The following is a 26,081-nucleotide window of genomic DNA, read 5'->3' as shown; positions in this document are numbered from 1 at the left end:
CCCTGAAGAATGAGGTATTTTATTCCAGAGTGGATGGCGTGAGGGAGACAGTGGTAGAATCCTCTTATGTTCCTGATGCGCTAGGATAACAGTTCCCAGAGTGTGGTCCTCCGACACAGCAGCATCAGCATCACCCGGCGACTTGACAGAAGTGCAAAATCTTGAGCCGCATCCCATATCTACTGAATCAGAAACTCTGGGAGTGAGAGTAGTGGTGTTTTAACACTCAGGTTTGAGAACCACTGATCTGGGAGAAGAAGGAAGGGACTGGGCCAGCCAGACTCCATTCTACAGAGGAAGAACACTGTAGCCCAGGACTTAAATAGTGGGTGGAGCCAGGCACCCACAACCCAGCCAATGTTCGTTTAACCCACCTGAATAAACTGAACTTAGGCTGCCTCCTCATTTACTCCAGGGCAAAGGTTCTCCTTCCCAGGGGCACATCAGAATCACCTAGAGAGCTCTTTAAAAATACCCTTGTCTAGAGCTTGGCTCGGTACTGTAGTGGTTAAGTTCGTGTGCTCCACTTGGGTGGCCCAGGGGTCACAGGTTCAGATCCCAGGCACAGACCTAGCACTGCGACCACGCTGTGGTGGCATCCCACATAAACTAGAGGAAGATTGGCACAGATGTTAGTTCAGCACCAATCTTCCTCAAGCAAAAAGGAATATTGGCAACACATGTTAGCTCAGGGCCAATCTTCCTCACACACACAAAAATAATTTAAAAAAATAAATAAAAATAAAAATAAAAGTACTCTTGTCTAAGGCCAGACCCTGACCAACTGAATCAGAACCCCTGGAGTTATGTCTGGACATCTGCATTTTTAAAAGCTTCCAGATGATTCTGACATGCACCCAGGTTTGAGATCTAATGCAGAGGGTGCCCCACTAAGAAAAAAATGTGATTTAGGTTATCATTGCATTTGTCATAAATTTTTCCATTAGAAATTTATTTTACCTATTTATATTATAAAAATTACATATTTATCATAGAAAAAAACCTTAGAAAATATAGAAAGTTGAAAGAGAAGAATTAAAACTCATGTTCCAACTATCTAAAGGCAGTTGTCAGTATCTGGTGTGTTTCCTTTCAATCTTTGTTTTTGTGGCTGTTGTTATACACTGGTTTGAATTTTTTACAGCATTGTGATCATATTTAATATAGCATTTTCTGTCCACTTTTTAATATTATATCTTATGTAGTTCTCCACATTGTTATAAGTACAGTGTTTAATACGCTCTTGTAGCACCATGACAAAAGTATGACTTTTCTCCATTTCCTCACGTGCATAGCTCAGGATAGCACTTTGAGACTCCTTTCTTCCTTTTCAGTGCCTGCATTGCAAGTGTGTTGTGAAATCCTACTTCGAATGTCAGAAGCAGAACGTTAACTCTCTTTCTCTTTGAATTTCTTCTCCCAGGGTCCTAACCTGTCCTCGGTCTTTTCCTCACCCCAACCCCACAGGAAGCTGGATGCATTAGGCTGATGAGGGATAAGATCTTATTGCAGAAAGGCAAGAGAGGAGAGCGCATAAATATTTTTCCAGTGTTTTATAACCACTATTCCACTTGTCAGCCTCAGTGGATGGTGAATTTCTCCTAAGCCACAACGCTACGGGTCCATCGGATGTGGCGTGATTCATAAACAGTCACATCCATAGAGCAGTCCTGATCAGACCCGTGCCGCTATGCTTCGAAAAGAAAGGCAACAAGTGAATAAGGCAAGAAAGAAAAGGAGGGAAGCTAGGACACAGGGAAAGATGTTAAGACAAATAGACTGATGTTCTGGTTCGCTCAGCCAGAAATGCCGGAATCAAGCCATGTGCCCCCTTTCCCCTCTTCTGCTTTCAACATAACCTTCCTAGATTCTTCTTTGTTGCACAATAATATATATATTATTATATATTATATGTTATATGTTATATGTTATATATTATATATTATATATAAATTTATATATAAAATATATACATATATTTCCTTGACTGCTTCTCCCTTCTGACTTACTGATGATTTGAAATTAAGTTCCTCATCATCATGGGATGAGCTGGAGCTGCAACATTTGTCTCCTTGTTGGTGTCATGGATGCGCCAGGTAATTCTGCCCCATCTTCTTGCAGGACATTATGGAAAGGATGCTTACCGAAGTGGAGGACCTGATCTCCATAACTTCATCTCTTCTGGATTTGTCACGTTAGGAAGAGGACACACGAAGGGTACAGTGGAAACCATTTTTTACTAAAATACACAGGTTGCCTAGGGAACCCCAATCTGAAATGTGAAGATGGTGTGGAGGCCAGAGGCTTGTCTGGGACAGGAATAAATGGGGTGGTTCCGTTGCAGCTTGTCCAGGAGACATGCGTGGCTTCTGACAGGAGTGACCTGGAGGTCACAAGTGTGACTTTAGAGGGTAATAATAGACTCCCAAGAGACATCCATCCTGCTCCACCCATGGCGTGAAGCAGGACACAGACGCCAGCGGCTCCCTGTGGGAGGGGACCACAGGCAGCATGGTGGCAAACACTGCCAACGGATGTGGCAGCATTTGCAAAGTGTTTGTTCTCCTCTTGGCTATTATTCCTTTTCCTTTCTAAAGCCACATTTTGTAAACCAATGTCAGTGTTCCGTACTGTGGGTTTCGAAGCCAGCGTGCATGTCGAGAGTTTCAGCATCTGAAGTGCATCTATGTAAACTCTCTGTGATGTGGACACAAAGGTAGAGGTTATGCAGACCTTCAAGCCGCAAGATGAAAGCTAACGTGGCATTTCTGCCGAGCTGCTTTATGACCTAGCCAACAGCTTGCAGAACGTCTGTGGAGGGGGTGTGGAATCCTCGATTCTGCCTTTTTGTTTAAACCGAGTCCTACTAGTGTTGTGAGCATCCTGTCATATCAAGAGTAACTGGATCCCTAACTCCTTTGATTACCGTCCTCACACCTGTGTACTGTTATAGCCCAACTGTGAATTCTGTTGTAGGGATGGTATATCTCTGTCTTCCTCTGAAATATGTGTCTGTTTTAAGTGTGAGTGAACAAGGAACGTTGCAATTTTTTCTTACATTCCATGCACCAAATTTTTAAATTCCCTATGTGATGTTTGTTCATCCTATAGAGAAAAAAATATCTGTATCTGTGTATGTATATTCTGTTGTGTCTCTTTGTGTCTAAATAAAGTTTATTGAGGATACAGGTGGCATTTGTGGCTACTAAGAGTTGCAGAATCAAATTGGGACCTGCTGGCTCCAGAAGGGGACATGGGCTGCACAGTTAACCAGTGAAAGACACACATCAACTCAAACCTGAGACGGCCGGCCCCCATGTCATCTGCTTTGTGATAATTATCTATCGCTGTGAAACAAATTACTCTAAAATGTAGCATTTTAAAACAATAATAAACATTTATTACCTCACATAGTTTGTGTGGGTCAGGAATTCAGGAACAGCTGAGCTGGGTGCTTCTGGCTTGGGGTCTCTCACGAGGTTGCAGTCAAGATGTCAGCAGAGGCTGCATCATTTGAAAGCTTGACTTGGAGTAGGAGGACCTGCTTCTAAGACGGCTCACTCACATTGTGCTAGCTGTTGGTAGGAGGCCTCTGTTGCTCCCTATGACATTCTCTCCATGGCTGCTTGACTGTCCTCACAGCATGGTGGCTGGGCTTCCTCTGAATGGGTGATCTAAGAAGGGGAAAGACAGATGCCACGATGCCTTCTATGACCAAGCCTACTGGTTACACACCATCAGTTTCACAATATTCGATTGGTTACACAAGTCAGCCCTGTTCAGGATGGGAGGGCACTACACAAGTGTCTGAACACCAGGTGCCGAGGATCACTGGGGGCCATTTTGGAGGCTGTCTACCACACGCCTGTGACCCGTGGAGCAGAGCTACAAATCTGGATCTTTCCAACAGAGCATAGCAACTCTTACTAAGGCTTCTCAACTACAGTGGTTTCCTATCGTTACCCCTACTCTGTATAGATGCTTCGCCCTGAAACACCTAACAGTTCAATCAATACAACACTTTATATACATATATATATATAACATAAATATATTAATATACATATATATTATAAATGTTATTGCTTTTGGTTCACACATGCATCCGACAAATATTTCATGAGGCTTGCTATGTGCTAAGCAGTATTCAGAAGTAAACAACATAGAAGCTGACCTTGTGGAACTCACATTCCATTGGGGGAAGCAGACAAAATAAATTGTGGACGATAAGTGCAAGGAGAAAACCTAAAGCAGGTAAGGGCAGCGTGCTGCGGCAGGAAGCTGCTCTTGTCAGGGAAGCTCTCTTGGATAAGTTGATCACTGAGGGAGACCTGCCTCCCAGGCAGAGGTGACAGGAAGGCCCTGAAGTAGAAGCTTTCTTGTGGTGTCAAGAAATAGGAAGGAGGCCAGTGTGAGGGAAGCAGGATAGAAGATGAGTAGAAGGAGATGGAATCGGAGCCATAGGGGAGCCAGATGATGCATTTATCAGGTGGTGGACATAGACTACTTTCAAATTAACTAGGCTTCCATCAGAACAACATAAAGGTGATTCTTTATCCTTGTCTGTCTTTTTGGTTACTGTCACCTGGAGTATCCAGGAGACGCTATCTTGCCCATGCATGTGGGGCTTTGCTGTGACTGCTGCTTATTATCTGCCCATCTTCGCTTGTTCTGTGGCCTCACCCAGCCCTCCTGTGCATGCGTGATGTATGGGCTGTCCTCCTGGCCATTGCCTTTACCAGATCCTCTTCTCCGTTCCCATCCACCCAGGGCCTCTAAATCCTTTTCTGTCCAGAAATGAACCTTGTGTGTATTTTCCTATTTAGATAATAACTAAAGTTTTATGAGCAAAGAGACTGGGATCGGGGAGGGGGGCTTTGGAAAGGGGGATTCCCTTCCAATATCAGAAACTCTTTATCCCTGCACAGCCCAGATGTCTGGAAAAGGGCCAAGCTCCATGCTCCCTTCCTCCAGAGCAAACTAAGTTCAACTCCAAGCAGCACCTATAAGCAAACCAGCCCCATGTGAATATCCCATGGGAAGGGAGCCACTCAGATGTCTAACATGGGGCCCTTGTCCATTGTGTGTGTTTAATTCTCTTCCTTTTCTTTCTCTACTTATTTTTTTGCTTCTGCTTCAGTTACTGCCTTTCTGGACCCCCTTTATTCCTTTTTCCCTTCTTCCTACATTTGCCTTAGGCTTTCTGGTGGCTGTGCCCATTGTGTAGCCCCACCATGACTCTCAGAACCAATAGGGTAGCTAACACCTGCTTTAGAGGGTGATATCGTTGCGCTACCAACCTGCATCATGGAAGTTAACATGGATTTCTAGTTAAAACCTAGCATGGGTGGTCTCTGTTCTAAATGGCATTGGGAACCTTCGTGGGAAGCCAAGATGTCACCAACCCTGTCTGCCGCATCACACGCCCCAGGGCGTCATGGGGGGAGAAGTGCTCTCTAGCTTCAGTGAGGACTCCTCCAATTTCAGAGAGTAGGGATGAGGATGTGTATAGGTCTGCCTGCTTTATAACAAGATCCACAGGTGCAGGGTAATTCAGTCCTCTCAAATGGAGCCTAAATAAGTGGATATTGCTTTGTTAGGGGGATCGAGAAGTTGAAACATTGGAAGGAATAGAATTCTGACTATGGAGGCTTCATGACCACCAAAGGCCCCTGCTCCATCTCTATCCTGTTGGGAGACCCCACCTTTTAGCCTAGGAGGTCACACATTTGTTGGCTGGCCTCCTAGGTGGCATGGCACTGCCCTAGGCTCACGGGCTCAGAATCTGTACAGACACCCCTCTTCAGGACTTTCTCACTGAATGATGTGCTTTTTCCCTTAATTCTGACTTTTCTTCTTGCTTTCTCCTTCTTCTAAGGAACTACTTCTGCATGTCTCCCCTGGTCTGATTTCTTCCTTTGACCCCCTGCTTGCTCATTCCTTAGGTTAAATGGAAGTTAAGGCTAAGGAAGATATTGATCGGAGTGGCCTTGAGTTTAGTTCCCCCTACAACCTTTTCTCTGTTAATTAGACACGATCGTCCAGACTCCCACACAGGAGCCCAAGGCAGTCTTTAGGGAGGCACTGAGTCTGCCCAGACTGTGGTGATGGAAGCCCATGATAAAGGCTTCTATCTGGGGAGCAGTGGGTATTTGCAAGTGCTTTACCACACTGTCTTATTCTCATCGTTACAACAACCCATGGGAGAGCTCTTCCTATCCCCATTTTATGGGTGAAAAACTGAAACTAGAGCAGTTGAGTAACTTGCCCAAGTCAACATCAGACAGTGCTGTTTCATTCCAAATCCAGGCCAATTTCCAAAGATCGCACTCTCAGCCACTGCGCATCCTGCCTCTTGAAGACGGCAGGAGCCAGGGAGGCTAGCAGCAGTGATTCGACGGGACCCACACATGGTAAGCACTCAGTAACCGATGCAAGACGGGAAGTCACAAAAAGAAGACAGACCAGTCACTAGAGCATTAACACCAGCTTAACAGAGTCTGTCCTACCAGAAAGGAAGCTCAGTCCCCTTGATAACTTCTCAGGGTCTGTCCAAATGCACACGTCTGCAGGGACCCCGTTCTATTTAGGCAGTTTGGTTAAAATCTCAGTTACATTGGCTGTTTTTGCGTCTGGTCGAAAAGAAGCCCCACATGTCAATATTAATTCCAATGATCTCCGTACGTGCATCCCAGGCCACCCCAGGGCTGAGTCCTTATTTGGGGGACAGTTGCGGGGGAGGGGCAGCAAATGGGCATGTGCTTACCGCAGCCACTTTCTGCACTCAGGCTGTGCGCAGAGTGGGGGTGACATGCTGTACTACCTGCTCTCCTCTGGTGTCTCTCACTGTTCACCAGGTCCTTTCCACCATGCCAGGAGCCAGAGAAAGGCGTGTGTATGTGTGTGTGTGTGTGTGTGTGTATGAGAGAGAGACAGAGACAGAGAGAGAGATCTCTGAAGCCTTTGATAAAAGATAGGAGCTTCAAAGTGGTTGGGCCTGTTTGGGCAGCGGCTGCCATTGCCCATCTGGTTGTTGGTTCCTTCATATGAACACGTGTGCTGAGCACCAGCTCTGTGCCAGACCCTGCTCTAGGCACTAAGGACACAGCAGACACACTTACATGCTAGTGAGAAGTCACAGAAAGAAAGACAGAAGTAAATATATGAAGTATGTCAGATGGAGTTTAAAAAGCTCTGGAGCAGAATGAGGCACGGAAAGGAAGGGAGGAATTGCAATTTTTAAAAGTGCATCTAGGAGGCCTCAGAAAAAAGTGACATTTGAGCAAAGACTGAAGGAGGTGAAGGATCAAGCCATCTGTATTCCCAGGGAAGGGTCACTCAGGCCGAGCGAAGAGCCACGCATCGCCCACCTGGCTTTCGTGGGGACAGCTATGAGGCTAGAGCACATGCAGCTGGAGCGTGGGCAGCAGAGGGTGAAGTCAGAGACAGACTAGAGTTTGACCACACAGTTCCTGTGGGCCATTTAGGGATCTGAAGAACAAGATGTTTTTGGCCTGAGGCATTAGGAAGATGGAAGTCTGTGGGAGGGACAGAGTTTAGGCAGAGGTTGGGGGTGATGTGAATTCAGTCTGGCTTCATATTAAGTTTTAGATGCTTATTAATCATCCATGTGGAAATGTCAAGTTCAAGGGTGATATACTGGCTGGGGACATAAATGTGGGAATTTCCAGTACATAAAGCCAGGAGACTGGATGAGATCAGCTAGGGAGTGGGTGTCACTCCCCAGCTGAGCAGAGGCTCCAGAAAGGACCCATGGGGCACCCAACATGGAGAGGTTGCAAGAGAGAATGGATGATGCCTGAGATGTGCTTCTGCATGATCTGGGCGAACTGAGTGATGAGAAGAGGATGGTTGATTATGTGAGCCTCTCTGTTTTGGGATATGTTTGAAATGCTCCATAATAAAAAGTTATGATGAGTCTGGGTAAAAGGCCTACCAAGAATAAGGGGGCGGGGCAAGGGAAAGCAAGGACCAGAGCCTTTGGGTCAGTGTGATGGGTGGGAGATGTTAGAATACGGGAGGTGGCGTAGCTTTTGGTGATGACAAGTTCCAAGGGATACTCGTGGGAGTTGGTGGCTGAATGAAGTGGAGAGGTCAGTCTGAGCTGAGGTCAGGGACCTGCTTCAGCTTCTTCAGGTTCCAGGTGGTCTAGGGACATCCCACCCAGCACTGTCCTTCTTGGATGTCTTCCCTCAGCCCTTGCCCAAGCCCCACTGCTGATCTGAACCCCATGTGCCCCCTGGACTCTGGCTCATCTCTCTCACCAGCCCATTTGTCTGGGTGCTGCCATGGCTGCACATGATACAGGGTTTAGAATTAGGTCTTCTCTTCTAGAAAAGAAAGAATGAGTGTGTAGGCTTCTACAGAACTTCAGGCCACCACCCCCACACCAGGATTTGAGCAAGAGCCTTCATATCATCCTGTGGATTGTGGCAAGGGGACCCTTGAGCCATTTGGTGAAAGAAACCAGCTTAGATATTTTCACACTCTAGGGAGCCAGGGGAGTGAGTGGGTTTGACTAAACCAAGGTGTTCAAAGGCTAGACTCCAGATGAAGCGCAGAACTCAGAAGGCATCTGGTGTCCATGGCAACAGTGAGCCAGAAAGCAAAAGAGAGGGAAGGCTGGGCCTGGCTTGCCTGAGATTGGCCTTTGAGAAGCCAGTACCACCTGGGAGCATTCTTTCCCCTACCTCCCCATAGGTCAGGAGTGGGCGGGAAGGAGTGGGAGCAGAGGAGGGAGGAACTCCTGGCTTCTGGGCTGAGGGCAACAAGATCTAAGCTGTGTGATGTGCACACGTGGACAGCTCCCTTTGTTGACTCTGTGCCTGTTCAATCCTAAGTAATGGCTGGATACTGAGAACCAGGCATTGCCTCAGTGTGCTCAGCTTTGTTCAGTGGTATTTGCATGATCCAGGCCAGCACACACAGGCTGTCCCTAAGCCTTACACTTAGGAAAATACATGGCATCAGTGTGATTCCACATTTTGTTAGAATTGTCAACCTCACACAGTGGCTAATTGGTTAAAACTGCTTACTTCAGAAGCAAAGATGGGCCTACATGAATGATGAGTACCATGCTCGCCCAGTGGATCCATTTCTTAACATAACTGCTATTCAAACAAAATAAAAGGAAATAAGGCAAAACAAAACCCAGTGCAATACCTTTGAGAGTTTCTCATTTGGATCCTTCTGTTTAGAAATTAAGCCATTTTGCTTAAAGGCAGCTATTCTGTAAAACCCCCTTTCCCCAGTAGGTCCTGCTAAGAACACCCATAACCCTCCAGGAAGCAGAAAGGGTGCTGCAACTCCCCTCAATCTGACCAAGGACTCTGTCTCCACCTAGATTGGTTTTAGCAGCAGTTAAACCTTGCAGCTTGATCTGAGGAGCACAGTGCCCTGGGCCCACTTCCTGAGCCATCCAAGAGTCTACTTCTAAGGTAGGAGCACCCAGTTTGCCATTGGGAGGCCCACTCTCCAAGGCATCGAGGAAGTCAGTCCACAGTCTTTCCTTCCCTCTTTGGCTCACCTCATTCTAAAGGCAGTGCTTGGGTTGAAATGGCACGCTGACCAGTAATGTTGCATCAAAGCTGTCACCTAACTCACATTATCTCGGTAAATGGTGGCACAGAGGAACATTCCCATCTATCAGGCCTTTCACTAAGTCCTGGACAGTGCGTGTCCCTATTTAACGCTTGTTTGTGGGCCTACTGCCATTGGCCCATGTAGGGTGCTAGGCCAGTCCACTGGGACAATCTGCTGGGCTGGTGTAAGGAGAGGAGAGATAGTATAGGGCAAAGGAGGAGGGTCAGGATACACTGCAAGTCTCCTTGCCTTGAGAAGTTTCAACTCTTGCCTCTAGGGAGCAGGTATGTTCTCCTCAAAAGAAGAATAACCCAGGTAGAAATAGACCTCACATAGTCTGCAGCAGTGGGGCAAGAGAGAAGTCCTTTTGGTACATTGGGACCAGGGAAGCATCCCTCACTCCTCAGCTTCCGCCAGCCTGACTCCCCTTTTCTGCCCCTGCAGGAGGGGAAGGTACACAGGATGCCTTTAGTGCCCTGAATCTTGGTGGTCTCTTTAAATCCTTGTTGGAAGAGGATGGACGATCAAGATCTTCCATTTTCCCAGAGGCTAGCTTCCTCAACCAGACGTCTGGTAGCTCGGGCCTGCGCTCTTCTTGCTTTCCTATCCCTTCCTAGTGCCAGAACTGAGCTTTCTCTTGCCATGACCCATGGCTCAAGTTGGCCCCAGGGGCAGGTTTATGGCCAGTACAGTCTCTTCCTGGCACTGGTCTTGGCACTGACTGGTCATCCAAGTTGGGAATCTCCCCTTCCCAGGAGCCAGCCCTTGGCATAGGCCCCTTTCATCCTCTGCTGCACACTGCCAAGAGTCTCACAACCCTGACAACTAAGCGGTGGGGCTGTCAAGTCCCGGAAGGTGGTGGGAATGCCATCTCTCTGCCAGCTGGAGTCTGTGGCCAGGAGAAGACAGCCTCTCAGTCAACAGTTGCCAGGGTTTCACGGTGGCCTAGAAGTGGGGTGGAATACTGATGTTCTCAGGGCACCACTCTCTGGAACATAACAATATAATTCTGTGACTCTGTTTCTATGCAGCTTATGTACATGGCAGAATAAAGAAATCCCAGCCCTTCTTGCCTAGAGTCATGGCTTCAGCCTCAGTCTTACTCCCCTCCGAATAGTTCTGTAAACCTCCCTCCTTAGATAGTTGTGGAAGAAGAAAAATGGTGAGAACAAGAGCATCAGTGGTGTCAGACACGCTCATTCACTCCTTGCGCCACTACTTGCTAGTCATGTGACCTTGACCTCTATGGCGTTCATCTATAAAATAAGGTGATGGTACCGCCTAACTCACGGGGCTGTTGTAGAATTGTATGAGATAACTCATGCACCAGAGCACTAAACCCTCAAGAAGTGGTAGCTCTTCATATCTTCCATAGCTTAAGGGTGCTGTAGAATCTTAGTGCTCAAAGGAAAACACTAGGGCCAGCCTCATGGCCATCCCCTGGGAGCTAGTTAGAAAGCAGACTCTTGGGCCCCACCCTGAACCTACTGAATCAGAATCTGCATTTTAGCAAGATTTCCAGGTGCTTCATACACACACTAAAGTTTGAGAAGCACTGCTATAGAAGAAATTTTCTTTTATGTGTGGTCCCCTTGATGGTCTTGACGGTCACTTCCGTTTCATTTGCCATGAAGTCTCATTCGATACTCTGCATACTGAAAGCCAGGCTGTCCTGCAGCTGGGGAGGGAAACAATTTGAAGAAAACTACCTGAGCTCTGAGAAGTGATGCACAGAGACTTCCTAAGACTCCAGTGGCCTGTCCCAGATGTCAAAATCATGGAGATTTGTTCTTTTAGTGAAACTTAAGTATTAGTTGAGCAAAGGTGAGTAAAACAGTGTCTGCCTTCAAGAAGCCAGGCAGTACGATTCCTGCCAAGCACACGGGAAGTGCTGTGACGTAGATCCTGAGAAGAGTGGAGGGGGTTTAAAAGAGGAAAACGTTGTCTCTATATGGAGGAGTCCTAAATGGCCTCCTAGAGGAGACAGGAGTTGAGATGTCCTGTGGGCAGGAAGAATGGGAGAAGCCAAGAGTAGGGCAGGGTGGGCATTTTAGGTTGGGGAGCCTCTGGAACAAAGGCGTGGAAGTGGAAATGCCAGTGCAGCCATGGAACAGGATGCCCATCAAGGGGTGCAGGAAAGGGATGGGGCCATAGGACACCTCACCTGTAGGGGGTAGCAGGAAAAGGATGGGGCCATAGGACACCTGCGGGTGGTAGCAGGAAAGTGATGGGGCCATAGGACACCTGTGGGGGGGTAGCAGGAAAGTGATGGGGCCATAGGACACCTGTGGGGCGGTAGCAGGGAAGTGATGGGGCCATAGGACACCCATAGGGGGATAGCAAGAAATGAAACTAGAAGGCTGGGTTGGAGGCAGTGTCCTGAATCCTCCTAGCCACACAATATGGGCTGAGTTCAAAATTCTAGTTCATATCACTACCCATACCCTCCTCCTCCTTTCCACTTTTCTGCTTTTAAGAATAAAACTAATGAATAAAACAGACGCACAAACAGCAGGCCTTTGTAGGAGGCTGACTCCATGGGCAGAGATGGACATAGCAAACTTATGGCCAACTCCCCAGGCCTCTGTCCCCCACCAAGAGCATGCTCCCTTGCGTGAATCGTGGCGTAACTCTGACTGCAGTGCTGAAAGGAGCTGAGTGGGGTTGTGGAGCCAGTGCTCTGTGGAGACTCAGCTGTGGCCTCCCCCATGGATTTCCGACTTGCAGTGTTGGTAGTTTCACTGTGTCAGGCCTCAGTTTCCTCATATAAATCAGCGCATTGAGGATTAATAAGCCCCTTTGTTCTCTGATACTCGGGGTAGTTTCAGGATAAGATAGCTCCCGAACGTACTTCATAGAAAAAGGCAGACAGCTTTTCTCTCCAAGGAGGCTTTGAGCTTGAACACCCCCATGCGTTCTCAGAGCTGCCTTTTCTCCTGCCCACACTCTGAGATACTTGCAAGAAGACCCTCTGGATATGTTTGCAGAGCTGGAGAGAGGGGATGTGTTCTGAGGTTAACAGCAGATCTTTCACAGTTCATACCTGAAGGCCCTTCCACCAGCAATGCAGAAATGTGTGACTTAGGTTCTGAGGGGCCAGAGCTTATAAAGTAGTCATTGCGTGAATAGGATTGATGTCAGATTCTTGTTCTCTTCATCTGCTTCCCAGTGCAGCATTTTACTTTTGCCCTGGGAGAGTGATTCTGGGGGAACATAATGGTTTTCTGGTTTTTGACTAAGAGCAATTGAACACAGCTGCTCAGGAACCCTGAATCCATTCAACTGGAGTGGACGAGGCTGCGACATGGACACAGCTCCTCAGAGATCGGATGGTGGCAGATTTGACAGAAGCTTATACTTGCGCAGATGGAGGCTTGGGTCCCGCAGCAAATGGCTACCCTGGTTGCTCAGGTGCTCAAGTAGAACCCTGCCTATTGTCCTTGGTATCTTTCCCTCACTGCCCACATCCAACTCCATTACTATTCCACTCTGTTATCTTGACCTTGACCACTGCTTTCCCTCTTTTTACTTAGCATCCCTGTCCACGACTCCCTCACTTCCCATATAGACAACTTGCAAAGACCTCCTGCATGGAGTTGCCTTCTTGCCACCCACATCCTGTCCTCTGCTGAGCAGCCAGAGTGACCTAACTTATTCTCACCTAATTTAATCTGACTTAACCCAGTTTACCTAACCTAACCTCAGGCTTAGATCTGTTGTCACCCTCTGCTATATAAAACTGCAAAGGCTCTCTGCTGGATTCGGAGTCTTAAATATTAACTCTAAGTCTTCAGAAGACAACAAACATAAAAATACTGGCTGAGTTCAGAACTCGTAAATGACGACAACATGCACATACTGCCCCTCCCTTCCTCTCTTCCTCTGTTGACCATGTGACAAAGCAAACGTGTGGCATACAAGGCCTTGCCCTTTCTGGCCCCTGCCTACTGCTGGAGCTTCTTGGGATACTCTTCTCCCTCTTGTTCACTGCACTCTAGCCAAAATTGGTTTCCTTTCTGTTCTTCCTTCCTTAGGGCCTTTCACAGCCTGTTCCTTCTGTCTGGAACATTCTTCCCCTTTGGTCCTCATCAAACCAATCTACTCACTGTTCAGGTCTCTGCTTGAATTTCCCTTCTTCAAGTAAGTCTTCCTTGGCCTTCAAACGGGACCAGATCTTCCATTATATTTTCTAATTGCACCCTTAATATTTCTTTTCCCATCCTCTTCAAAAAATTGTTTGTAACGTGTGTGATTTCTTGCCTAATGTCTGTTTTTGTCACTAACTATGTGACCACAGACCATGCCTGGGGTGTTTACCACTGTGTTCCCTGTGGCTGGCACAGTGCCTGGCACATAATTGATGCTCAGTGGATGTTTTGTGAATGGGTGAGTGAAAGAACTGAAACAACACTAAACTGGGAGTCAAGAGACCTGAGAAGTTCTTGCAAGTGAATGTGGTCTTGGAAATATTGCTTCACCTCTCTGGGTCTGCACCTCCCTACCTGCAAACTTTTCTACTAGATGCCTGTGGTCGTGGTGTTCCGGGACTTGTTCATGTGTGCTGAAACACAAGGTCAGGGATGGTGTAGGCAGTTTCCCATGTCCTTTCTTCAGTCTTCTCCATAGCTGTTCTCTACCCACCTACACCTCTGTAAGAATTGATGCCCCTTTATTTGCACCATCATTGTACCCTTTATAACTCCAACCAAATGCATTTTAAACACAAAAAAGAATACAATATATGCGTCATTCTGCATCTTGCTTTTGAAACGTAGTATGGCTTGGAGGTCATTCAACATCTGCACATGCAGATCTACCTTAATCTTTCATTCTTCCAACAGCTGCTTACTAGTCCATCCTATTCTACCATCATTTCTATAACCAGTATTAAGCCCACCACTTAATTTTCACTGACTTTTTATTTTTTTAATGTTTTTATTTAGAAATTCAGACTTACAAAAAAGTTATAACAATAGTGCAAAAAATTCCTGTATGCCCTTCAAATTCTCAAAATTTTGACTCTGTATCACATGTGCTTTATCATTCTCTTTGTCTCTGTCTCTTTCTATACATTTGTATTTGTATATATTTGCATTTGTATATATATATATATATGCAAACACACACATGTATTGTGTATACATATGTTTGTTTTCTAAAAGTACATAAGTAATTTTTTTTTAATATTTGAGAGTAAATTGCAGATATGGCCCTTTACCCCTAAATACTTGTGTGTATTTCCTAAAAGCAAGGACATTCTTCTACATATCCACAGTATTATTATCAAAATCAGAAGATTAACATTGATAAAATACCATTAGCTAATCTACAGCTTTTATTCAAATGTACCATTAATTTCCTTTATAGCGAAAGGAAAGTGGTGGTTTTTTTGGTCCAAGATCACACGTTGTTAGGTTTATTTCTAAGTATTTGATCACGTTGGGGTTTTCTCTACTATTATGACCTGTAATTGGTTATGTTTGTGTGTGTGAAGGCTGTTGATTTCTGTGTGTTGATTATATATCCTGCGATCTTAGTGATTCCTTTTATTGTTCGAGTTCTTTTTATCATCGGCATTCTAGGCACACTATCATGTCATATGCAAATAGAGGTGGTTTTACTTCCTCTTTACACTTAGACATCTAATTGATTTCTCTTGTCTGATGGCGTTGGCTTAATACCACTAGCACAATGCTGAATAGTGTTGGAGATAGAAGGCATCTTTGCCTTGTCTCTGATGATAGTGAAAATGCCTAGAGCTTTCCCATTAAGATACTGTCTTGAGGAAAAAAGTAGATAGATAGACAGATACATAGGTGTATATTGATTCAGATTAATTCATGTTAAAAAGGTGTTCTTCAATTCCTATTTTCTTGAGGTTTCTTTTTTTTTAATCAAGAATGAGTAGAGCCAGCCCTGATGCTCTAGTGGTTAAAGTTTGGCTCTCACTGCTTCGGCAGCCCAGGTTCATTCCCCAGTCGTGGAACCACATCACCTGTCTGTCACCATGCTGTGACATAGCATGCTCACACAGAAGAACTAGGACTTGCAACTAGGATATACACCCATGTGCTGGGGCTTTGAGGGGAAGAAAAAGGAAAGAGGAAGATTGACAACAGATGTTACCTCAGGGTGAATCCTTCCCTACAAAAAAAAGAATGAGTATTGAATTTTGTCAAAAGTTTTTCATCATCCTTGGAGAGATAATCTATGATTTTTTCCCTTAGATCTATTAATATGGTATATAATAGTAATGGATTTCCTAGCCCAATCTTGCATTCCTGGAATAAATCTCACTTAGTCATGTATTATTTTCTTAATACGGTATTGGATTCTGTTTGTTAATATTTCATTTAGTGTTTGTATTGATATTCATGTATGATACTGATATATCCTTGTCTGTCTTGTACTATCTCTGTCATGTTTAGTATCAATGTTACACCTGCTTTATTAAAGGAATTGGGAATTTTGCTTCATTTTCAATGTTCTAAAACCTTGTGTTCAACTGTCTGGTCTGGTCTTTGAAGATTTCCCCATAAAACCATCAGGGCCTAGAGCTTTTGGAGGATAGTTTATTAATAACTTTCTTTACAAGACATGTATATATTTTTTGCTATTTAGTTTATTTTTTAAACTTTGGTATTTAAGTTGGTTTTTATGGGTTTTTTTCTAGTAGTTACCTTGGTACTTAATGTTTAATGCTCCTTAGTCCCAACTGTTTATATTTAATCTTTTTCATCTGGTTGATCAGTTTTTCTTGATATCCTTTAACTTACACCTTTTGACTATACAACAATCAGAATATTTATTCGACTTTCTCCTCCCAGTTTTTAGTTGCATTATTTCTACTTTGTCGCATATAGCATCTTCATATTAATCGCCTACCCTCTTACTCATTTGTGTTTTAGTCTTTGAGATCTCTATCTCTATCTCTATCTATATACAGTCATGTGCCACGTAATAACATTTTGGTCAATGATGGACTGCGTTTATAATGATCCAATAAAATTAGTACCATATAGCCTTGGTGTGTAGTAGGATATACCATCTAGGTTTGTGCAAGTACACTCTATCCTGTTCACACAACAACGAAATTGCCTTATAATGTATTTCTCAGAACATATCCCTGTTGTTAGGTGATACATGACTGTACATATCTATATATCTACGTGTTCATCGTTGTTATTTTTCCATCGGAGTTTGCCCAGTCGTCTCTTGGTTGGATGAAGTTCATCTTCCAATAGATTGCTCAAAAAGGGCTCATGGGTGCAGAATTCCCTAAGTTCCTCTATCTTGAAACTGTTGTTCTGTAGCCTTGACACTTAAAGGGAAGTTTCCCTGGTTATAAAATTCTAGGTTCACCCTTTCTTTCCTTGAGTTTTATGGAAATGCTATTCCATCGTTGCCTTGCTTTGTATGCTATTTTTTGAGAAGTCTGATGACAGTTTAATTCTTCTGACTTAGTAAGTTATTTTCTCTTTTTGCTTGAAAGCCTTGAGAATTTTTTCCTTTGTTTTTGAAGTCTGTTAGCTTTACTAGGGCATCAGAGTTAATCGTTGGGAGTACATTTCCCAGGTACCTGTTGGACTCTTGATATGTACCATCAGATCTTCTTTTAATTTAAAAAAAAGTTTGATTGAATTATAGTTTTATATATCTTCCACAGTTTTGTTTTTCTTCTTAAGGGACTCCAATTATAGGTATGCCATTTTTCCTTTCCTCTTCCAGTGCAGCCATTTTCTATCTAATTCTTTTTGCTTTCATCAGTTCACTTTCATTGTCTTGATCGCTTTCATGCCTTTCATCAATGTCTTTAGTAAGTTTTATTTTGACTCTATTCTTTATTAGGCATCTTGTCCTTTAGTCTTCATTTTGTCTTTTTCTTCTATTGCTTTGCTGAATTCAATGAATTCTCTTTAAATTTCTATCTCTTTTTCTGCCACTTGTTTTTCGTTTTTGAATTTCTGTTTCAAGGTGTTATTTTTTATGACCACAAAATGTGTCCTTAAGGCTACTTAATTCATTTCAGAGTGTCGTGTTCAATTTCCTCCTGCTTCCTGGTTATTTTTGTGTAGGGTTAGAAGAAAATTGTCATCAGTAGAGGTGTTTGGATTCTCATTTTCTACTTTTTAACAGTAGATTTGTATGTGTTTATTCATATTTCTTCTACCCATTTTTAGATTTGGGGCAGTTGTCAGGTTCCTATTTTAGTGGTAGCCTTTTCTATTAGTATAGGAAGTACAATTTCTCTAATGCATTCTATTATTATTATTATTATATTACTAGGAAGGAGATTTGTGTCCTCTTTCTTGTTCTATTTTGTTTTACAGGACCCATTCTCCACCCCTGTGCTGCTTTTCCCCTTTACCAGCCAATCTCCAAAGAATCTCCCTTCCTTTTTCCCACCTTCTTAACCAGAAGCTATGCTTTAGAAGACTGTCACTTGGAATTGCATGTAACCAGTACTCTGACCTACCAGAACACCTTTTCAGTTTTCACACTTAAGGTGACCTTCCTCATTTCAACAGTAGTTTTAGATCATTCTTAAGCCTGATGATATCTCTCCTTTTCTCTCTTCCATGTAGTTTTTTCCAGACTGACCTTGTTCACCACAGGCTTGTAGCAGGACTGGAAAGATAATTTGCTGGGATTTGTTATTTTTCCTTTTTTATTAAATGTAATTTAAAATCTGGACATTTTCTGATTATGCTGAGCACACAGCTAGAAATAAGAGAGCTAGAATTAAGGCCAGGGCTGCCTGATTATAAAACTTTTGATTGTCTTATACAACAGAGAGCTGAATAGGATTCACGTAATATACAGGTGTATAGATATAGGTACACATGTGACACAAAATCTAACTCGATCAGCCATAGTGCATGGCTTTATGTGTAACGCAGTAGCTACTTCCTGCTTTTGCCACTGACTATAGAAACCCTAAGTGGTGATTATTAATTCTACTAATGGGATATAGGACTAAATATTATGTCATTGACAAGTATGGAATTATTTCATCACTCCTCTCCCTATTTTCCTAGAGTGGCAGATGCACCAGCACAGGAATTGGAACAACTTTTACGGAAATGTCAGGCCATGCAGAAGGTGAGGAATTTTAGCAGATGATGATGCAACTCTTCAGGCAAAGAACTAGACTAAACTCCACTGCCAAAGATCCCTGATAAAAGTTAAATCTCCAGATCTAAGGACTTGTCTTAGTCTTCATTCTTCTTGTTTTTTGCTTTCTCTCCAGAATTTGATACCATGGACTGCCCACTCTTACTTGAAAGTCATTTCTCATGATGCTAGACTACAGTTTCCTTTGACCACGCCTTCTTTATCTCCTTTTCTGGATATAGGTTCCTTCCATCACTCCACAAATATTTTCCAAGCTCTGTATTAACCTTCTATTCTTCTCTTAAAACTTTCCCTTAGAGAATGTACTTATATGCCTGACTCCTGTCATCATTCCTATGCCAAATGGCCCAAAGAACATCTCTCTCAACCTTGACCTTTTTGCTGAACTCCAGTGATAAAATCTTTTAGCAGGGAGTGGAAAAGGGAGAGACCTACCTGCATTTTCTGCCGTCATCTCAAACTCAGCATGTCCTAAGGTGAATCTTCATCTTTTTTCCAAAACCAGCTTCTCTGTTTGATAAAAATTCGTTGACGTCATTTTCCTCTAGTTGCCCAAACTGGTAGCATGAGCATTACTTTTGCTTGATTCTTTTGATACATACTCCCTGCCCCCATCCTTGTTCTGTTGGTTCATCTTCAGTACATCTTTTGAATCTTTCATGTTTGTCCCCTGCCCCAATACAAATGTCAGCTCATTTCTAGTTTAATTTAATAGCTGCCTAACTGGAATCTCTGCCTACCCCCTCTCTGCTCTACACCTTCCCACAGTCCATTTCTGGATTAATCCTTCTTCACTATCATTTTCAGCAAATCATACTCCCGCTCACAATCCTAGAGTGGCTCTTCATTTCCTGTATTTCTTCCATTCTTCCATTAGCTAGGCATTCAACTTCCTCCACCTTCCTGGTCATTCTGATTGCCCTTCTTCTCAGTTCAAACCATATATGGGTAGTCTGCGGTATACTTAACCTTTCACTGAAGGAACCTTATTCTTTTTGTCTTCATGAAACCTGAAATGTTTGGTCTCCCACCTTTTCACTTACATAAATCTTGCTTTTTTCCATGCACTTCAACTTCTAAGAGTTTTCCCCACATCAGGTCTGTAGGGGGCTCTTCATAATCCCTCTAGAGATCTATAAACTAAAAAGTCATGCTAGCTTCCATGCACACCCAGTGCGGTAAGAATATGGACAGGGAACCCACAGCAAGCACTCCTATTCAGAAAGGGGAAGAAAGGGAGGCACTAGGCAGCCACTGATCCTTGGGAATTTTGAAGCCTCTCTGAGCAGACATGGTGAGGGGCCCCTGCCCTGGGTTGGGGAGTGTTCCTCGGTTAGGCTGCAGTTCTGCTCTCTGGAGGGGTTTCCTTGTCCAGTGTTTGCCATGGCTCCTGCCTCCACCCTCTAGGAGGTTTTTCGGTATCTTCCTTGGCCATATCAGAAATGGGTGTTGGGGAATATGTTCTAGACACTCCACAGCTTTCTCAGCCCACCACCTTCCCGTGGAGAGTCAGAGGCATGGGGTTGTTTAAAGCATCAGGTTCCGTGTTCCTGGGCAGTTCAACTCTGTTAAAGTGGGAGGTTTCCTAACCTTTGTGATTCCAGTCAACTCCGTGTGCTAGTAAACATGCACAGTTTTTCTTGAGACACAGGCCTCAGAACTGCTGTTCCTTTGCTCCCCAGGCCCCCACCCCTCCTCCCCACTTAACGGGAGGTATTCTGAACCTGTCAGACTTTGTGGGAGAACACACCCTTATGGTCTTTACTCTGAGTCACTTCTCCAATTAAAATGCTGACCTCCTCAGCTAATGTAGGAGGGGAAAAGAAGCGGGAAAAATGGCACACCAGCTCTTCAGTGCTTCCAATTTGATATGATACGTGTGACTTCCACTTATGTCATTGGCCAAAGCAAGTCACTGGGACATTCCAGACTTGAAGAGAGCAAAGAAATGTATTCTTCTTGGACTGGGAGGGGAGGAGAGGAAGATTAAATAATGGATAGAGTGGAGTGTGTCACTTCTGAGTGGAAACTGTAGGCTACAACTGGGAGGCACCGAGGCAGGCCTCAGTAAAGGAACGAGAAGTGTGTCTATTGGAGTATGCCAGAAGGTGCAGATTCTTCCTTTGGGTCAGAGTCAGACAAATACTTGGAACCCTGTGGAAAGAACCTAGTGCTCTTCCTGGAAGCTTCTGGATTGGCTGCCTCACAACCTTCTATCCTTCGACCTTGGTACCCTGAAGTTCCTCCCTCGTGGAGAGGGAGGGTTGAAAGAGAACTCATTTTAGGTGGCTTGGAATCCCAGAGCGTAAATGCCCCTGAGAGACCACGCTTCTTGGTGGTTATGCTAATACAACTAAGACTTCCTCAAGCGCTCTACTTAAAACTCACACTCACTCACCCACTCTGTGTGTTAGAGGGCAATCCTTTCCAGGACTCAGGTTTGACTAGAGAAAGTTCAGAAACCATCAGGGAACAAGACGGAGTCTGAGCAGGTCTTTGCACCTTCATCTCTTCCCGTGCATACAAACACTTCCCAGAAGCCCCTACGATGCAAAAAGTGCTAAGATGCTGATTGTTTCTTTTATTTTTTTGCAATTGTCAGGTTCAGAGGCTCATTCTGGAAGTTTTACTAGGGGAGCACAACAAAACTGCTGGCCCCATTATTGATGAGATGGGTTCTCAGGTGAGAGGTCAAAGACGCAGTGACTTCATGCCAACGTGACACGTGGTCTCTGGAAATGCCCAGGCTGAGTGGGGCCTGCCTGAGAGTCAGGGCTGTCAGTGGTGGGTGTGGGCATGGAGGAGCTAAGACAGGTGCTGAGGCTCAGCCAGCATCTTCTCCGTTTTGATTAATTGGTTTCTCTTTTGTTTTATGGAACTTGACAGCATTGGTTGCGGCTTTTCGTGGTTGACTACCCCCGTGGTACCTAATTACAGAGCAGATTTTTAAAAGCAACAATGAACACATTTTCTAAATATGTTCTCAATTCGCTCCCCCCACCCTGGGTAATTGGAGGCAGAGAGAAAGGAGGGCTGGATGGTATTCCCAGAGGCCTCTTGTCAATCAGGCCCAGGTGGGTCCCACTGGGGCCACTCAGGAGCACAGTCACCTAGAAATCCCAAGGCAGGGACAGCAGGGGGAGTCCCCGTAGCCCTGAGGCCACAGCCCAGGCACATAAAGTTCTCACATCTGCTTTCTTACTTTTGCGTGTGAGGGCTGAGACACCACTCAAGAGCTACGTAGGAAATTATACACTTCAGCCAAAGAAGCAAGGTGTCCTGTCAAAATAAAAATAAAAATATCGAGCAGCTTCTAAGGACATCAAAGCCAGATTCAGTAAAGCTCCTGGCACAGGTGCTTCTGAGGCTCTTTCCTTTGTTCTCTTGAATGAAAAAATAGGAAATGCAATAGGAATAATATACTTTTATTATTCATCGACCCATTCGTTCATTCATTCATTCATTCATTCATTCTCTGCGTTTGACCCTGTGCTAGATCCTGAAAGATTCTATTGGCAAGAATGTCACTGAGCAGGAAATGGCATCAGGGACCTGGAACCGGGCCCTAATCTGGCCCCCTGAAGACCCGAATGAGGGCGGAGATAGTCCACAGGCTTTGTGCCTCTGCAGCCCAACGCCCTGCTGACCCAGACACCAGATTGCTTCCAGCTGGCTCTCAGTGGAGGGAGAGGAAGGAAAATGCCTGTAATGAACTGTCATGGCTCTGTCTTTACGTTTGCCCGCCCTCCTCCATCTTCCCTCTCATTGCCTGTATGGGCCTCCAACTCTCTGCCAATGACAAGCTGCAGGCCAGATGGTGAGGGAGGTCATTGTGAGGCATGAATCGCAGGGACTCCTTAACTGGAGAGACATTCTTATAAGAACCGAAGGATGCCCACAGACGCATATTAATGCTCTGTTGCACTACGCACACACACACACACACACACACACACACACAGATGAACACGAGGAGATTTAAATTCTTTGCTTCTCAACTTTCCTTTCTGGAGAACTGCACTGAAGTTTTGAGCCATTTTACAGCACAAGGATGACCTCACCTTCGGCCTCATTGATTATCTCCATCTGTTCCCTCTGCAACTACAAGGGGCTGCGCAGCCCTCCCACAAAGATCCCTGAGTGACGTATGTTCCCCTTCTCATAAGGCACTCCGTTTATGTGAGGGGCGGAGCATCCGGTCTGCATAACAGCAGTCTTCCCCAAATCCTTCCATCGCGGGCCCGCTGTTCAACTTTAACTGCACAGTGAGACAGTGGTTTCCAACTCCAGTTGCGTACCAGAACTCACCAAAACTTAAAAAATACATGCAGATGAAAGGCTCCATCCAAGACCTCCTCCATCGTAATCTATAGAAGTGCAATCTATAACTCTGATCAGCTTCCAAGGTGATTCTGACACGCAGCTCTGGTCAGTGCTTCTCACACTCTCTTGTGCATTTGGATCGCCTGAGATGTTAAAATGCTGATTCTGATCCTGTAGGTCTGGGTGGGCCTGAGATGCAGCAAGTCTCACGAATCATAGGGTTGCTGCTTGTCCAGGAGCAAACTTCAGGTAACAAAGGAATAGAGTTATGGTCTCAATCCTGGGGGCACATTAGAATCATCTGGCGAGTTTTTAAATATCCTATTGCCCAGGCTGAACCCTTGACAACTAAGTCATAGTTTCTGGGGCTGGGACCCAGACATCAGTAATTTCAAAGCTTCCCAGGTGATGACTTTGTGCAGCCCTGGTTGAGAATTGCTGGTCTGGGACCTGTTTCCTACCAGAGTGAATCTGTGATTCAGCTGCTTAGCTCCCATCTCAACCTTGGACCCGCTAGCTACTCTCCAAAATCCATTTTCCAACCAACCAGCTGGGCACTGCATATTGTTTTCCAGACAGCTAGACAATACATATTATCATCACAGAAGAGCTCATTGAAATACATCCCTTTCTGCAGATAACCAATAGCAACATTAGCAAGCCTGTACATCCAGTATATTCCATTTGTACAGGAAATTAATTCTTAATTGTTGGCTAATGTTTTCTTAGCTTCTCTCCTTCTGGAGCAATCTGGATTGTGCATTTACACAACTACATGGGCATGTGGTAGACACACCACATTCGTGGGATTAACCTCTCACTCACACAACCCCTTCATCTTTGACTTCCTGTCATTTTATACTCCCAGTCCTTCCTTAAGAACCCTAAGAAATTAGTATCTTGCTTCCCTACCTCTTCCACCTCCTTCAGTGTCATCTGTACTTCTGCGCATTTGTACTCAGCATTGCTCAGAATGCCCTTGCCCACCTGGTTGGCGTGGCTGGCTCCTACTTGTCTTTCAGCTCTTTCTTTCTTTCTTGACTTTGGAAGGACTTCACCTGCCCAGACCAAAGTGGGCACTGCAGTTCTAGGCAGCTGCTCTGTGCTCCTCCAGCAGCCCATGAAACATCTATGATAATCTTTAGGATTTTGTGCAGTATGTATTGATTTTCTAATCTGTTTCCCACTCCACTAGAAGGTGAGCTCCTTGAGAGTGGGAGTGTCTTGCCCACCTCTCACTCTACACCATCTTGCACGATGCTCAAAACAGCAGAAGCTCAAACAACATTTAGTAAATGAATCAACAGTTCCTCTCCTTTTTCTATCTTTTTTCTGCTTTCTCTATTGGGTATAAAATGTACATAAACTGATCTGTTTTAGCATGATTCTGACTAGCATATTTGCTCAAACTGGTCCATAGCCGAAGAGAGTATAATTGGAATACGCAGTCCTTCCAAAACCCTGCCAATCATTCTGCTGTGTAAATAGGCACAGGTGATTGGTCCTAATCAAAGTCATTAGGGTAGTTCTGGAATGATCCTGCTGCCATATGTAGATAATTATGACAGAAGTCTAAATTTTGGATGTTAGCCAATCTAAATAGCATTAGCATGAGGAATTTGCATAGAACAAAAGGAGAAGGATGGCACAGTATTTGGACATAAATAATAATAGCTAGCACTTATGTAGCATTTTCTACTTGCTAGGCTCTCCTCTAAGTAGTTTACATATATTAACTCCTTTACTCAGCATAACAGCCCTATGAGAGAAGTACTATTAGTATCTCAATTTCATAGTGAGGAAACTAAGGCACAGAGAGATTAGGTAACTTGGCCAAGATTACACAGCTGGTAAATGGTGGAGTCTCTATTAGGACCAGCTAGACTAGGTCCAAGTCTGTGCTCTTCACTGCTGTACTGCACGAGACAGTGGGCCTCTTCAGATACAACATCGATCAAATTTCTCAGTAGGACTCTGTTAGCCTTCCCCATAGTTCATGGCTTAGTAAGTAAGAGACCTAACTTGACCCGTGGAAGCAGAATGAACCATCAGAGTTCTCCATCTTATTAGAGTAGCAGTCCTCCAATTGTAGGCGTATCCAGTTCATTTTTGCTCTCTCTGTCAAATACACACACACGTACAGACATACCCATCTCTCAGGAAATAGAGACTTAGGAACCTTCAATGGACAACTTATCTATAAATGCAAAATAAAATTATTCAGAATGAGAACAATACTGTTGTTTTCCTAGAATTTTATTTGCTTTTGGATATGCTATAATAAGGAGTACGGCTGATGGTTTCTGAGTCTATAATACTCCTGTTAATGATACTGCTCTTCGTCCTTGCTTGATGGCTCTTTTCCGGGTCAACGAGGAACCTCAGTCCTCCGCCTGTGCTCTCTGGGGTGCGTCCAAACCCCTTCCTCCATGAAGAAAATTAGAGTGATGGGGTCCCTGTCACACAATCAAGGACCTTCCTGTGAAATGAATTTGCCCTCGTTCCTGGAGTTTTTCACCTTTAGTGTGAACCATTTCATTGGTGACCTCACATTTGAAAAACTAAGACTTGGTATCAATATTTTTGCATGGCCATTTCTTCCAAGATGTGGTCTCCCTGACACACAGGAACAAATATGAGTTGATGCGCTCAGACCCGGCAGGCACACATGCCTCTTCCCATCTCTGAGGTCAGCGGGAGAATCTGGGAGCTGATGTTTTTAACAAAGTTTTCTACAGCAGACTCTTCTTCTGTGAGAGAAAAATATCCAGCAAGGTAAGGACTTCACAGTAGTTTCTATATTCTCGGTCCTTTTTATGCCACATGGGAAACCATTACAACTTAATTTTTGAAAATGAAAGTAACATTAGTATATTCAAAGCACTGGTTCTGAAGTGTGGCCCCCATACCAGCAGCATCAGTGTTACCTGGAAACTTGTTAGAAATGCAGATTCTTGGGCTCTACTCTATACTTACTGAATCAGAAACTCTGGAGGTGGGGATCAACAATGTGTGTTCTA

The 26,081-nt window shown here is 44.5% G+C and overlaps 1 protein-coding gene across 4 annotated transcripts in view; it reads left to right on the top strand.

Moving 5' to 3' along the window:
* SHISA6 (shisa family member 6) overlaps positions 1 to 26,081 on the top strand; it is a 286,915-nt gene that overhangs the window by 128,826 nt on the left and 132,008 nt on the right. For 2 of the 4 annotated variants that reach the window (XM_070482325.1, XM_070482323.1), the window contains exon 3: positions 2,122 to 2,217. The exons of the other annotated variants lie outside the window; for them this stretch is intronic. In XM_070482325.1, the coding sequence (XP_070338426.1) occupies positions 2,122 to 2,217 (96 nt within the window). The remainder of the gene's footprint in view (positions 1 to 2,121; positions 2,218 to 26,081) is intronic. 4 annotated transcript variants of the gene reach the window in all.

This window comes from Equus asinus, chromosome 13 (genome assembly GCF_041296235.1).
Source record: "Equus asinus isolate D_3611 breed Donkey chromosome 13, EquAss-T2T_v2, whole genome shotgun sequence".
NCBI lineage: Eukaryota > Metazoa > Chordata > Mammalia > Perissodactyla > Equidae > Equus > Equus asinus.
The sequence above is the reverse complement of the archived record's forward strand: the minus strand, read 5'-3'. Positions and strand labels throughout refer to the sequence as shown.